This window comes from Conger conger, chromosome 11 (genome assembly GCF_963514075.1).
Source record: "Conger conger chromosome 11, fConCon1.1, whole genome shotgun sequence".
Taxonomy (NCBI): domain Eukaryota; kingdom Metazoa; phylum Chordata; class Actinopteri; order Anguilliformes; family Congridae; genus Conger; species Conger conger.
In genome coordinates this window covers 43,046,226-43,062,642 of record NC_083770.1, presented here as the reverse complement: position 1 = coordinate 43,062,642, position 16,417 = coordinate 43,046,226, and the positions used below count along the sequence as shown (strand labels likewise).

The window sequence follows — 16,417 nt, the reverse complement described above, 5'->3', positions numbered from 1 at the left end:
CCCCCTCTCTGGGTTTCAAGGTTTCTCTCCCTCTCCCTCTCCTTTCTCTCCCTCCTCAGCATCAGGCACAAGTTTCAGGCAGAGGAGCTCTCCGCCTTAAATAATTTACAAGTTGATTAATAGACTCACAGGGGTATAATTAGGCAGGGGAGAGACAGCGGCTAGTGTAACCAGTACAGTGCTTAGGGGATTTAGAGACCGGGATTATTAAGAAAATAAAAAAATAGTATTATGAAAAGAGAGAAGTGGGGGGGGGGGAGAATCTCGTTCCAGCGCTGCGCTGTGTTTGAAGCCACTTCTGTAGGAGCACGGAGCCGAGGAGCGTTTGATGTGGAAATTGGACAGTTTGAATCCGTCGACTTTAATTTTGCACCAGCTTCAGTGCCCCCCCCCCCCTCCCCCCCACCACCACCTCTCGGGTGTAGCTCACTTTTCCACAGAAAATACATTCTTTTTTTCCTTTTCACCCCGGTCTCTTTATATTTTCCTTTTCTGGTTTTTTCGCTACCTACCTCTTACTTCCCCGGTTTCCTTTTAATACCCCTTCCCACCGAGCCCCTCCCATGCCGTCCGCCACCCCCACCCCCACCCCCACCCACAAAGCCGGTAAGCAGTGCTAGTTAATTCACCCCAATCTTTCAGATGTTGCCGTCAACACAAACAATTGTCTTATGCTGCCTGTAAGGCTGGGGCCAGCTGCTTTCATTTTCTATTTTTTAATTAATGATGAAGGGCACTGAGGACCAAACCTCAGAAAATCCAATAAATGCAATACGTCTGCATTCATACAACACAATTACAGTTTACTGTGGGTTTCTCCCCCAGTTACTGTAAAGAGCAATGATCCAAGGAAATATTGTGTCCCAGCAAATGTGGTTTGATACGTAACCTGTCTTGTTATTGACGTAAAATTCTCCGCAATCGTTTCCCTCCAAGAGCGTTCTCTTACACAGCAACGTGTGCGTGCGCTCGTGTGCGTCCTAATCTCCCCGCTATAGAACTCCCTACCCTCCCCGAGCTCTACCCCCGGTGATAAAGAGGGGAACCGGACGTGTCGACAAGCCCAATATGTCTGTAGATCTGAGGCGGGTGTTGCGGTGTGTGCCTGACAAGCCCAATATGTCTGTAGATCTGAGGCAGTTGTTGTGGTGTGCGCCTGCCAGTGCGGTGTGTCGGCTTGTCAGCTCCAATTTCTCTGCTTGTGTTCTCTCCGCTTTCTCCTGTCTGCTCTCCCCTGATGTTGCAGCCTGGTGTCAAAATGTTTCCTGGCTCAAAAACAGCGGCGCGGTTTACCGCTCGACGTCTCCGCCGTCTTCCGCGCGGCGTGCCGTAGCGGGTTACCTGGCGGCCGGGCGTAGCGCACCACAGTCGCGGGACGTGGCCCTCCGTGTCCGCCGCCCACTGAAGGGAAAGCGCTTCTGCCTGGACTGGAGTATATTGAGCTTTGCCAGGGCTTTCTGAAAAACCGGTACCGATGTGTCGAAGGCTGTGTTCAAAGCCGCATAGTACTCGTACTACATTTCAATAGAAATCAGCCTGAAAGTGAGTAGTATGCTAGTATGCTAGTGTGCGGTTTCGAATGCAGCCAAAGTGTTGTGCATGCGTGTGTGCAGTTGTTTTTATACTGTATGATGTTTGCAGGTATGTGCTTGCATGCATATGGCTGTACCCTTATATAGATGTGCGGTAGGTAGAGGTGTGTGGTCTGTGTAACAGATAGTTTGGAGCCATTTCTTTCAGCCAGCCAAACAGCTTGTGCCCAACTCTGCCCTGCCTCTCGAGATCACTAGAGGGAGCTAGATATGCCAGAAATGTTTTCTCCGCAGTTAAATGTGTGTGTGTGTGTGTGTGTGTATGTGTGTGTAATGAGAGGGGCAGGTATGAGAATTTGGTTTGCGCATTTCGACTGCATCGGAGAAGGTTTGCCAGAGATTCCTTTGAAGTGTTTCATACAGGACTTCTGAACATCCATAATTTCCTCTTCCTTTAGATAACAGAGGCAGGTTCTCTCCCCTCTGTGATCAAACTTTAATTTCCTTTCTACCTTCTTTTTTTGAAGAATGGCACTCTATTTATACTCCACAATTGAAATGTGATTTTCTTTAAACATAGTCCCAAGTAAGAAAATCTGAGAAAGCCAGAACAAATCACTGCAAGATAAAAATACATGTACCTTTTGACATTACAGCGTGAATCTTTGTTTTTCAAGTTATAAAAACATAGTATCAGAAATCTGCTTTTCGAAACGTATGATTGTATGATATTTTAAAAAACATACCGAAAATGAAAAGAATCGTTTGATTCTATTCTAAATATGTTTTAGCAGTACGGTTATTTGGCCACTGGTTAGGTAGCACAGTGGGAGGTTGTTTGACCAGGTTTACCTGTGGTTTTGTTTTTCTCAGTACCTGACAGCATGGTTCTCCAGATTCTGACCCAGCGACTCAGCAGGCTGGACTGTACCACGCGCGGCTGGGTGCTCCACGGATTCCCCCGTGACATGGAACAGGCCAAGAAGCTCCAGGAGTCCAAGTTTATCCCTACCAGGTAACGCTTCCACCAGGTAACGCCTCCACCACTGACAGTGGCACTGTGAACCGGGAAAAAACGAGACATTGTTCATATCGGGTCATATTCACAGTTTGGCTATGGAGAAAAAAGTTGTTTGGTTGGTTCAAAGGAGCCAGACATTAATTGGCAGTAAACAGTAGCTACACCCATTTTCAGGTTCTTGAAGTCTCATTCCCCCAACGACTAGTTTCAGCACCAATGGCTGCTTAAAGAATTATATTGCATCAGCATGTGGTGAACATGTTTTATAGTTCCATGCAGTTCCCTTCTGATCGCCGGGCAACTGCCCCCAGCAGGGTGTTGGTCTTGTAGCAGGTGACAAAGAACAGAGGTTGGGTCAACGTTGAGACCACATTAACCAAATGTTTGGACGGTGCTGCTGACAGCTGAACAGCAGAGGCACACTGTGTTTGTCGTCCACGTCACCGTGAAAACACAGGCATCACCGGCACCCTGTGAAGCATTTCTGACCCGCTAACACGGACCAAAATAGTTAAATATGCCTGAGAAATACACTGTTTTAATGAGCATAAAACGGTCATTCAGTCATTTTAACTAAAATACAGACACGGAGCTTAAATAGAGTGGCTTCCTAAGCTGATGTGGCAGCTTGGTTTTTATCTGCGGTATTAATATAGATGAAAACTTTATTTTGTGTCTCTTTTTCACTTTTTCAAAATTCGTGTAGCTTTTTTAAAAAGTTAGTTTCATTGTTGCTGCATACAGGGAGAGGGAGCTTGTGTCCCGTGTGCTGGAAGGGAAATGTGTGGTGCTGATGGGCCCCCACTGCAGCTTATGAGGAGCTGAGGATGGTGGTACGGGGGAGAGGGGGGGGGCGTTGGGGGTCCATGGGGATGATTGAGGACAGGCTCCAGATTGGTCCAGTCAGTTCGGTGTAATCAGTACAGTCCTGGCATAAGCCCAGGCACCGCTAGTTCCCCACCGGCCCGTGTCACTCTCCTCTCAGTCAAACTTCATTTGACGTAGCCCGGCTCACAGTCAGGCTGTCAATCGCTGACATTTCACTGAGGGAAATTAAACAAAATAAATAAACATTTGAGTCAACTCGGTAAAAACCGAAAAATGATTCCGCTACCCCCACCCCACTGAAAGGCGATGAATAGATATGCAGGGTATGCGGCGGAATAGCATTAGCATGTCATTAGCCGACTGCGGCCCGGCGTTCTCTGCAGCGGGACGCCATCCCTCGGGGAAATGGTGGGCGCGAGTCAATCGGAGGTACCGGGGTTAGCGCCCCGCTTACCGCGGGAGGCGAGCTGTCATCGGCGGGAGACGTGCCGCCAGTCAGCTGGCTCTGACTGTCCCTCGAACCTCTCGAACGGCTCGCGCGGTAAATAACCACCGACTCACTAGCCGGCGCAACGCCGTGCCGGTTCTCTGCCGCGCGGGTGGCAAGCCGTGATTAGCATGCACAGCGGAAAGTGTGATTCACAAAATAAGGGGGTGCACGTACTGGAGCTTCCTGCAAGACTGCAGAGGGTAGTCCGTTGGTCCTGGGGGGGGAGAAGGGGAGGTGGGTGGAGGTAGGGAGGGGCGGTTGCTGGTAGAAGAAGAACAGGTCTTTAGTCCCCGTCGCTGCTGAAATTGGATTTTGGGTAAATGTGGAATTGCGGTCCGTGGGGATCGCGGGGGAGAGAGCGAACGGATGTAGCGCAGGAAGGCGCACGCACTCGGAAAAGCGCGCGTAGGCAGGAAAACAAACTCTGAGAGAATAATACATCCCTGGCAGCGGGCTGAGAGAGCGTGTGGGAGAGCGCGTTGCGGTTGCGTGTTCCTCGCGTTTGGTGACGCTGGAGGGTTTTCTCTCCTCCGCGACCTCCGTTGCGTCTCCGCGGGGAACAGCGAGCGCCCGGCCTGGAAACATTATGTCTTTATCTCAGCAGTTTGACTCCACACATGAGCTTTCATTCCGCTCTGTGAACAGTAGGCATCCCAACCATAAAGCGCTCAGCCTACCTGTGTGGATGTCAGCAGTGTCGTGTGTGTGGAGGATCTTTATTGTTCTCCATCTCTCTTTTCTTCGTCTCCCTTATGGCTCAGTGTACACACCGGCATAATAACAGGAAGATCTCGTCGCAGGCTGACGTCAACACGAGCTGCACAGGGCCGTACGGACGCCGGTGCACAGGTTTCTGCGCCACAGAGACTTCGTACCTCCGTGCAGCGTCCTGCACATCGCTGGGTGGCTGCAGTGAGAAACGCGTCAGCACACAGTGCCATTATTGGGATTTTGACAATGTCATTATCGGGTTGGGTGATGCGTGTGTGCTCTGTGCTGTGAAAATATGAATAACGCACAGAATAACGCAATGACGCCCAGCGACAATACGAAATGGAGCGTGCGCGGCTGCACTCTGTTTAAACCGAGCCTACCTCTCTTTATCTATGTATTTGTTTCTAATTCTTTCTAATTCTCTGTCTCACTTTCTCTCTCCCATTTTGTCATTCTTCCCAACTCTGTTCCTCTTTCTATTTCTGTCAGTTGTCTGTTCCCCTCTCAATCTGTTGTTGCTTCTTCATTTTGTTTCCTTCCTTTTCACCAGCTCTTTCTCTTTTTCTTTCCCTTTCCAGTTTGTGTCGTTCATATACTCTCCATCTCATTCTTGCTCTTTCCTTCTCTTGGTTTCCCTCGATCTCTCCCTCTCTCTCTCTCAGTGTTAGTAAGCAGTAGTGGGGTTGATGGGGAGGGCACACAGGTTAATTACTCCATTACTGGGCGACTGGTCCAGGAGCTGTTTAAACAGGGCCGGCATCAGCGAGGGATTAAGCCTCATTACTCCAGCTAAAGCTACGCCATCGACCCCCCTCCCCTCCGCGGTCCGCCGCGCGTTTGCTAAGCGTGCCGTCGAATATTCATACGCCCTCCACCGCAGAGAGAGGGAGGGAACCGGCGGGAGAGAGGGAGGAAGGAGAAGAGCGAGCCGGGCGGACGGATTTGGCTCGCCCACCCTAGCACCGCGAGGCCGCAATTACCCCAAATACCTGACCGGGGGTACGGCACAGACCCGCCTCTCGGGTTACCCTCGGACTGCTCAGCGGAAAACAGGGTCAGGTCATCGGCAGAACAGCCTTGTGGGTAATGTAGTGTTTTCTGTCCCAGTTTTGGGGCCTTCACGTAATTTGATCTTGCCGTCCTAATTGGAACTAATTCAGATGAGACGGTTTGGGTGGCGAGGTGGAACGGCTTAACGGAAGCCACTGGAACCTCGTGGGGGAGGTATGGGCGTCCTGTAGTTAGCCCCAATTGCATGCTTTGAGTGATGTTACCAGGACAACACTTCAGTGAAGCCATGAATGCCTCCTGCCTCCCCTGCTTCCTTCATCAAATAAGAATTCATATATTTCAGACAAATCTCTGATTAATATGAATGTATCTGGAATGGAGGTCAGATGTTTGTCAGTTCAAAAGTAACACCAAACACCCATTTCACATTTTTCAATCCTCTATTGATTGGAATTACATTACTTGTGTTTTTTTAGCTTTATTTTACAAATAGTCTGCTTTCATTTTGCTGTCTTATACCTGCACTAAGGAAGTGATTGAATACGCCTGACTAATCAGAAACAGCTGATTAGCCAACTGTCCAATTACTTGGCTTTACTAATGTTGACTTTATATGAAGGATCTCCTTTTCAATGACCCTGCTACCTTTACCCTTTGCAAACTTGTTATTGTCTTTGTTTACAGTGAGCATTATTGACTCTTCCACATGTCATGCTTTATCAGTGTTAAGGTACATGACAGGTCAGTCCATAACTGTACCTCTGGGGTACTACTTGTTTAAGGCTGAATGTGACATATCCACGTATCAGTGCCAAACTGGAATGATCCCCGGCCATTTAATCAAACGGACGTTCTGTCCGCTCCCCCGCGCCACCAGCGCCGCCCTCCAGGTGGCGCTGTGCACCTCTCCAGGAGGGCGCCCGCGGCTCGCGTTACTCTCCCCGGGGGTGCAGGTGTCCCTGGCGGCCGCGCCCCCCCGGCCGCGCCTTCTTGTAAATCCTTCTCCCGACACCTCGAGCGGAGAGATTCACTGTCGCTCCATTTTCTGCCGGGGCGGGAGCCCAAGGATCCTCTCATCCAGAGCGCATTAATAAGGAATGCCCTGAACGCTACACCGAGCAGCGAAGAGGCGGCGAGCGGCGGAAAATGCCGGAAACCAGCCGAAAGGACCGTCAGACGCGGGAGTAACCGCGGAGCGCAAAAAGAGCCCGTTCGACAGCTCGTTGAACGGGGGCTCAGAGCCCGCGAAGGAAAGCGAAATGTCCCACATCACCAGAACAGACTTCACTAGATTTCTGAGTCGTTTATAGTAACACGATGCAGGCGTTTTTATCTGTGCGGCCTTCATAACTGTAGCGCCGTGTGTGTATCGTACTCTTGTAAATAAATCCCAGATACTACACCAGTTACCGAGGGCCAGCGTTAAAAAACCATTCAATTCAGCTGTTGTATTAAAAAAATATATTTCAATTCTTCAAACGACAGAGCGCTGACAGAAATGACATTTCTAACTGCTAAAATATGGCTATCCTAATACCCCTGTCAATAGAATAGATAATAAAGATGGAGTCTGGCATTTCTGACATTACAAAAGGCATGAATTGAATGTGCCTGAACGACCTGTCTGTGGTTGTCTGTCGTTTGCGTAGTTTGTATTACGGACAGGGCTAAAGGGTAAGGCAGCAGACAACTGCTCCGATCGGCTGAATGCGCACAGACAGGGCTGCTGAACGCTGCGCATTATTAGCGCGCATTTAACCGTGTGCCTCACACACTCATGCTCGCCTGTCCCCGAGTTTACATCCTAAATCTCAATGAACTGTCAACGGAAAGGGCCGCAAAACACAAGTGACAGCAAAAGTAATTATCCAGGGAGTGGTGAGCCTCATGACATCGCATGATAATACTAAGGAAACTGAGCAGGAAATGGATGCACTCAGTCAAATTTAAAACACTCCAAACTCTCACCCGCTCACACGCGCACACACACACACACACACGCGCCCACCCACACACGCACGCGCGCACACACTCAGCACGCAGGCACACTGGCTCAGGAGGGGTCGGCAAGCTTTACCGATGGAAATCCAATTATATTTGAGGCGAGGCACTCGATTACAAGAGACGTTTTTCTCCCCGGAACGCGGGCCTCTGTTCAAACCTTGAGCGGAGCCTCCATTATATAACGGGGGGGAGAAATCAATAGGCGCGGCAGGCGGTGGCAGGAAGGCATTAATATTGAAAGCGCGCTATCAGGGTCCGCGTCGGAGACCGGCACGGCCCCGGCGCCGTAATCACACGGAGAAGACCTCGGCTGCTCCTCCTCGCGGTGAACGATCGGGGGCCCCGGCCCTCTGTTTGCAGAACGGCCCTTTTATCTCTCCCCCCACCCTGCGAGCCCTTTCCTCCCGCTTCCAAATGGAATAGCCAGCGAAGGAAAGAAAAACAGAGATAGAAAAGTGAGGGGAAAGAGAGCCTTGTTTGTTCTTTTGAAAGGGCATTAAGGTGCAGCTCTGCAGGTTTCGGTATTGGGAGGCCGGACCCCCCATTTTCCCTTCTACCCTTTACATCCCTGCCTTATTTCAGGCCTGGCGACACGTCTGTTGAGGACCGTGACAGAAGCTGAGATAACGCACGTCAGGCGGTCAAAGCAGCGGCCATTTCACCCGCTCAGTCAGCCCTCTCAATGGGTCTTGTCTAAATACAGTGGGCTCCAAAATGTTTGGGACAAAGGCATTTATTTTCTTGATTTGGCTCTGCACTCCACAGTTATGGATATGTAATAGAACAATTCACATGAAATGCATGTTCAATTGGATTCAGATTGGCTTAATGACTTGGTCGGTCAACCATTTTCCAGTTTTTGGTTTTGAACAACTCCTTTGTTGTATGTTTGGGATCATTGTCTTGCTGTAGAATGAAGCGCCATCCAATGAGTTTGGAGGCAATTGAACTTCAACTTGAGCAGATCAAATTCTTCTGTACACTTCAAAATTCATTCTGCTGCTGCTATCAACAGTTACATGATGACTGAATAAAAGTGAGCCAGTAAATTGTTTCACAGTTGATGGGGGGGGTGCCTTGGATCTTGGGCAGTTCTTTTTGGCTGCAAATTAATCTTGCAGAAACCTTTTTCCAGAACTTCCAGGCTGTTACAGGTACATCTTAGCAAACTGTAACCTGGCCATCTTGTTATGGGGCTAACTGGTGCCTTACATCTTGCTGTGTAGCTTCTGTAGTTCTGTCCGTGAAGATTTCTGTGGACAGTAGTCACTGGCTCATCTACACCTGCCTCCTGAGTGTTTCTGATTTGTCAGACAGGTGATGGGGTTTTTTTCTTCATTATGGCGAGAATTCTTCGGTCATCAACTGTCGAGGCCTTTCTTGGCTTACCAGGCCTGATTACTGAGCTCCCCAGTGCCCTTTCTTCTTAATGTTCCAACTGTTGATTTTGGTAATCCTAAGATTTGGTGTGACTGATTGCCTTCACTGGGACAACTGTGGTCCTCATGTTGACAAATGCCAATAACTGACTCATGAACGCTTTCTTATACCTGCACTAAGGAAGCAATTGAGCACACCAGACTAGCAAGAAACACTTTAGCAGTTATTAAAAGAAGAATCTGCACACATGAACCATGTGAATTTTTTTTATTTAAAATGTAAAATTTGGGAGTACAGAGGGAAATAAAACGGCGTATGGCACTACACACGGCACCAGTCCTGCATGTAGCTTGCGCATATTAATCTCAGTAGAGTGCATTGTCGCTCCATGCAGCGAGGGCTGTAGGTGGCAGCCCTGACACCAGAAACCCTGCTAGTTTTCCAGGGCGGGCTTAACGCTCACCTACAGCTTGATACTGTGCGGAAAGGCCAAGTGGAGCCATCCCCACACACACACACACACACACACACACACACAAACCCTTCACCCTCCGTCATTAACGGCAATTAGAGGTATCGATTAAGGGTGGGAGTGGCCCCTTAAGTGGGCATCTGAAAAGTCTCCCTTACTCCATTAGCAGCCCCCTGGCCTCGTTTGCATCTCATTATCTTAATTGAGCCGCAGGCCAGAGTGGAGGCAAGGCGGCAGCGTGATAATGTTACTGATGAGATGGGGCCGGCCGGGCGGCAGCCATTTACCTGACAGCTTTATTAATTAACAGCTATCCGGTTACCGGGGCCGCGGAGCTGATGGGGGCCGCTCCAGCTCTTACGAGCGGGCAGGGCCCCGCCCCTCCTGCCCCCGCCGGGGTCCGGCTCGAACCCCTGCTCTCTCCCCCGCGGGCCGATCGCGCTTTTCCTAACCCCGCGGAGGGCTAGCGTGAGATAACAGCGGAGCATTGTGGACAGAGAGTCAGCGGGGACTCGTGGCTTTCCACGGTAAGGCATGCTTGCCGTAATGTAATTGCATGTAGTAGCGCGTTAGGTTTTAACGCTCAGGTGCGTTGAGTGAACCCAACTGAAGCCCATAGCGATTGCAGTGTCTGCCCTGCGCTGTCATCTGCCTTACACCTGTAATGCCGGCTGTGCCAGAGTCCTGAGCACTTTAAAACAGGAGGCCTCTCTCCTTTCTGCTTCTTTCTTACCACTTCTCCTTCTTTATTACCTTTTCATCCTTTCTCCTCTGCTTTTTTTCTCTTTTGCTCCCTCCCTAACTCCCTACCTTCTCGCTCCCACTGCCTGTTGAATGCTTTTGATACCCTGCCACACTGAGGAACTCTCATAAGCCCCAACGTCTCGGGAGAGGGGGCGGGGTTTATAAGTGTCCTAGGATAGGATGACAGGTGGGGAGGAGCTTAGAAGGGCTGGGCTACGGTAGGGTTCGGCTTCTTTGGGAATGAAGTAAATCAAAGGGGCGCAAGTATAGATTAGCAGTGGTAGCAAAGATGCGTTTGAGGTAGAGGGACAGGTCAAACCTGCCTTTTGACTTGACATGTAGTTGTCATTTTCCAAACATATTCTCATATTCTTATCATTACTGGCCTCCTGATTGCTCAGTCGGTTAAAGCATTCCCTACTTAGTCCTGTATTGACATCACTGGTTTGAGTATGGGCTCTGTCTTTAACTGACTGTGACTGTGACTTTAGCCCCTGGACTGAAGTGGGCTTAAGCTGGTCCAGAGATCCTCAGATTATCACTGTGTAGTCACTCAGTCATAGGTTGTCTCCGGTGAAATCTGTCATCTTTTCTCTAGTGAAGAGTGCACTGGAAGAGTACTAGCCCAACCACCGGGCCGTCCGCATGGTCGCAGGCAGCATATACTGTAGTGATACACTTTGTTTGTAGTTCCGTGAAATTAGGCCTGTTGGCTCCACGCCGCGTATCTGACTGTCTATCTGTCCGTCTGTCCGTCAGTCTCCCCGGCGGGGCGGAAGCTGACTGAAGAGGCCGTGGGCCACGCGGGTCCCCTTTCCTCAGTGTCCTAATTCGCACGGAAAAAAACCTGAAGGCAGCTTCGGGTAATCTAAATGAAAGAGGTCCGTCAGGGCCGGGAGCCCTTCTCTTTTGTTATGTAAAAGCGGCCACTCGATCTCAGAAAAGAAAAAAAGAAGAGAGAAAAGGAAAAAGGACCCTTGAGATAATCTTCCCTCATCAGATAATTAAGGATGTGCCCGCGCTCCAGTGTCCTGCTCAGCTTTCAAAATCTGATCAATCATTCCCAGGCGCTGCCCGTCCAACGTCTTTAACCGGGCCTGCCTCTCGCTGAAACCGTAGACCGCTATTCTGTTCAGATGTGCAATTAAAATGCTTTCAGTGTATTCCGTAGCAACTGTACGTACCCTGGATACAGCACGGTGCACCCTTTAGGCCGACTGGTCTGAATATCAATGGAAATTGTACGCTAGAGGGTGATTTCTGTTTACATCCTGTATATTGTGACCTGCATCAACCTTCTCCAGTGAACCACAGTTTGGGAGCTGCAGGTTTCAATCCATGAGTGTATTAACACACTTGCTAATGATGACCCATCTCAATGCACATATGGAAAAGTCTAAGAATGAGTTTGTGAGATAAAACACTGTGTGTCATGAAAACACACTACTATGTATTAATACGTTTCTGTGGATACATCATTCCTGTACTGTGTGACTTGCATTAATCTTGACCATGCAGTGGTACCCCATGCCACTGCTTAGAAGCATGTTTCTTTGGGACAGCATTTAAGACCGAGTGTAAGATGATGTGATAAATGTGGTCATTGGCTGGCATCGCGAATGAGAACAGCGATGTAGCGTAGAAAGTGGCAATAACGATTTGTCGTAATTGATAAAGAACTGCAGGGCGGTTGGAAAAACGACAGTGAACCCGGTCTGCCCCGCGTTGACCCCGGAGCTTGCCTCCTCTTAGAGCGCCATACCGGACTTCTGTCACAGCAGGGGGGCGACCGTGCTGCCCTATACCCCCCCCCATAACCCCCCCACCCCCTCTGCAGCCAGCCTTTAACTACACTCCAGTTTGGCCAGTCCTCTGCTTGTTACAGCCCCAACACGAGTGCAAACAATCAGAGTCTTTGGGAACAATGAAATATGCATGGCTATCCGTGACAGGCAGATAAAGCAGGGCAATTAGCCACGTAATCCTAGAGAGTCGCGGGCAATCGGCAGCTTTAGCCCTGTCCTCCACTACCCCTCGCTCTCTCTCTCTCCCCCCTCCCTCTGTTTCTCTCCTCCTTTTTGCCCCCCCCCCTCACGCTCACTCGCCACTCTTGCTCTCTATTAGTTAAATGTATTTTGTGTGTCTGCTCCCCATCAAATCAAGCAACACTTCCTCTAATTGGCTTATAAATAATACAGCAGAGCCCGCATTATAATTTAATCAGTGGTAAACATTGCAGGGGCCGTCTGTAAAGAATCTATCCCTCATTAATTTCTTAATTTGGGTAGATGGAACAGGAGGGAAGAGAGGGAGAGGAGGGAGGGGGGGGCAGGGGAGAGGTGGATCGGATGAACAGAGCCGCTTGGATCACCCGGACGGAGGAGACATCTGGAAACAAAGAGGAAAGAGGTGAAGGAAGAGTTTCTGTCTGTGGCTCCGGCTCAGCAAACTCGAGGCCTGCTCTCCTGTCTGTGGCTGTATGTATGCGGTCTCGCGACGCACACGTACGCACTCCACATCATTGTCATTTCGCATAACGCTCAGCGGAGGACGGTGATTGACAGCTGCTTGTTAGTACTTGTCATTTGTCTGAAAACATCAAGCTGTCGGGTAAAACCAGATCGAGTATAAATAAATTCCTCTCATAAACTCACTGTCTAAAACACACACACACACACACGCACGCACACACACACACACTCACAAACCCCCTCCTCAAACTGCTTGTTACCCCATCATCTTTTTTTCCTCTACCAAGTTTATGAATATTTCATCATGTGGCATAAATATTAATTCTAATAGCTTTGCACAGTAGTTATTATTTCTTTTTTAAAGACAAATATTCATTAAAATTTCAGGATACCATTTCCCCCAGAAATAATTATATACACACGCGCGCACACACACACACAAACAGAGACACAATAACAAGTGACAAGGCTACCCAGGCACACAGTTGTAAAGCTGTATTTTGGAGTGCATGACAACCGTGGTAAAATATTGAACCCAACAAACTACTGCCTCCCTACTCTCCACTCAATATAAGAGCTTCACAAATCCTCCAGAGATGTCTATATGCACCACGGCACGTAGTGTGTACAGTATATACAATAAGCACTGTGACCTTTATATAAGAAGCAGCCAGCTTTAAATACAGTATACACTGTGACCTTTATATAAGAATCAGCCAACATTCAATACAGTATGCACTGTGACCTGTACACATAAGCACTGTGACCTTTTCAAAGGAAACAACCAGTACTCGATACATTATGCACTGTAACCAGCACACAGTCAGCAATATAGAAAATACAATAGGACAAAAATTATTTCTATCGCGGCAGAAGGATTTGAGGAGGATGTGGTTTTATCAGGGTATATTTTGGCTAATTGGTCTGATGTACTGTGGTTCTGATGAGGATTCAGCAGCTAGCTGGTTAGCGCGGGTCTGTTCACACATAACCGTGCGCCTGAAGCACTTGGGGGGGGGGGGGGACACTTGGGGGGGGACCCTTGGGGGGGGAACCCTTGGGGTGCGGCCCTCGACCCCTCGCCATGACCCCTCCTCCGTCGAATCGCTGCGCTTGCTGCGCTCATTGTTATTTCAGGCGAGGTAGTTTCGGCGTCGTGCCGCAGTGCCCTGCGCGTCAGAACTGCGTGCCGCGTGTCGCACCGCCTGCCTGTCCCAGTGTGAACAGCACACCGCCGTGGCTCAGGCAGACCGGCGCGGGGCGAGGCGTTTCGCCGCCCGGCCTTCAGGCAGAGCTGTGGACCTCCGTCACGGGGCCACGCTGAGAACACTCGTCCCTGCGGCGGACCGAAAGGACGTGCCCGGGCCAGCGTCCGTACGTTCCGGGTGTAAACCCTCGCTTTTCCCCGATCGAGCGTTCAGCGCGCGGCTGTGCGGGTGGCCATGGCGCTCAGCTGGGTAGCAGCATTGATTCAGGGGAAGAACTGTGAATCATTTAGTGAGGAAGCCGACACAGAATGGGGATGGAGACAGTAGGTGAACTCAATTCCAGACACATTTGTGTCTTAGAATAATGCCTTGTGATTTCCACACACTGAACGACCACAAGGAGAAAGTAAAAGGTGGACAATCATTTTTATGGGATGATAATTATTTTATTGTTTATTATTATTATGTGCTTGGCAGATATTCAGGCCTGGTGAGTTGCATAGCTTGTTTATCCTTTTGTAAAGCCTGATATTTTCCTGAGGCCCCAACCGTGAACCAGATCTGCAACTTTTAATTACAATTCTAATTACTTTTATTTTAATTACAAAACAGTTCTTAATCTACAATGCTGCACTCTCAAAAAAGCATGATCCCTGAAACTTTTCAAACGGAACGATTTCTCACTGCTTGAAGCTCTGTCCTGCCGGTGTTCCGTGGGAGGCCACGCCACACACATCGCACACGCACTGTTACCCTGCTAACATGCTAAATTTAACGTGCTAAAGGGGCGTCCGCTGGTGAATGAACGACAGATGAAGTCTGAGGTGTTCAGGTGCAACATCGCCCCTCTCTCCCAGGGTCTTCTTCCTGGAGATGATGGACGCCGTCTCAATGGAGCGAGTCTCTCTGAGGGCCGTCGATCCTGTCACCGGGGAAAGGTGAGCACCGCTGTCCCTGCACCCCTCCCACTGTAATAATAATCATTTCTTATTTAGCTGACGCTTTTATCCAAAGCAGCACACAGTTGATAAGACTAAGCAGGGGGCAGTCCCCCCCCCTGGAGCAATATGGGGTTAAGGGCCTTGCTCAAGGGCCCAACAGCTGTGCGGATCTACCTTCCAGGGTCCCAGCCATGTACCGTAGCCACCAGAATCCAGGCTGCCCCACTGTCCCAGTAACCAATCACAGGGTCAGCCTTAGCCCCTGCCGCTTTGACTCAGATGTGGCTTCTCAGCCCGCTGAAGCGAGAGAGCTTATAGATTTATGGAGCAGCTGCCACAGTAATGGCATTTTACCACTAGAGGGAATTATCAGGGCCTGCTGAACTTGTTTTTGTTGTTGTTGTTTTTTTTCCATGTACTGCCCCCTCCAGGTACCACTCCCTGTACAACCCAGCCCCCAGCCCGGAGGTGCAGGCCCGTCTCCAGCAGAACCCCCTGGACTCTGAGGCCGTAGTTCAGGACCGGCTGAACGAGTACTGGGACCAGGCGCTAGCGCTGCAGGCGCTGTACCCCGACGCAGTCTACATCAACGCCGAGCAGGACCCCCACTCTGTGTTTGAGGCCCTGGAGAGCCGGCTGGTGGGACAGCTCCCCAAGCGCCCGTCATCCAGAGCACAGTGCTGATAGAGAACGCAGGGGAGAACGCACACAGAATACACACGCACAGAATACATACTCTCTCTCACACACACACACACACACACACACACACACCATAAATATACACACTCACACACACACACACACACACACCATAAATATACACACTCACACACACACACACACATAACTATACACACACACACACACACATAAATATACTAACACACATACACACATGAACACTATCACATGTGCACACACACAGTCGCTCTCTCCTTGTTACACACACATATGCACAAGCACAGGTTCACGCACACACACTCTCTCGATCTCTCACACACACAGACACACACACACTCTCGCTCTCGCTCTCACAGATACTGGCTTGTCCTCTAGATGTACATTACTTTGAATGTCTTTATTTGGAAAGTGAAATATTAGTGTCTTAAAAATCACAATTAACCATCTAGCCTCAAACTCTTCTGTTGACTGTATCAATATTTACCCTTTAAGAATAACACCATACGGAAACCCAGTTCGTCTCAAACGCCTCTCCAAGCAATTTGTAGGTTTATATTAATTTTTTTATCACAGTATCAAGTCACTTGCCTTTTAGTGGTTTTGTCCGGCTTCATTTAATTATGCCTCCTCTAGAATTCGTACAGTTCTCCCTGCACAGGATAGTGAAAACACTGGAAGGGTCCGTGAAACAGTTTACAGAGCGCGCATCAAATTACAGAGCCCGGCAGCATTAACCAACCGACCGCTCACCCATATGCCTGCTTATCCATATGCCGGCTCTTTCCTACGGTACGGCGAACAGGCCCCCGCGTAATCATAAGTTTGTTTAATTAATGTAGCAGTAAAATGCAGCCTGTTCAGGCACCAAGCCCGAGGTGGGGTATTAGTTCCACTCCGGCGCCTGCGATCCCGCGCCT

At 49.5% G+C, this 16,417-nt stretch overlaps 1 protein-coding gene across 1 annotated transcript in view; it reads left to right on the top strand.

The window, feature by feature from the left end:
• ak8 (adenylate kinase 8) overlaps window positions 1–15,542 on the top strand; it is a 45,078-nt gene extending 29,536 nt beyond the window's left edge. The window contains exons 12-14 of the mRNA XM_061261719.1: window positions 2,406–2,547; window positions 14,733–14,813; window positions 15,248–15,542. Of these exons, the coding sequence (XP_061117703.1) occupies window positions 2,406–2,547; window positions 14,733–14,813; window positions 15,248–15,500 (476 nt within the window). The 3' untranslated portion in view covers window positions 15,501–15,542. The remainder of the gene's footprint in view (window positions 1–2,405; window positions 2,548–14,732; window positions 14,814–15,247) is intronic.
• The last annotated feature ends 875 nt before the right edge of the window (window positions 15,543–16,417 follow it).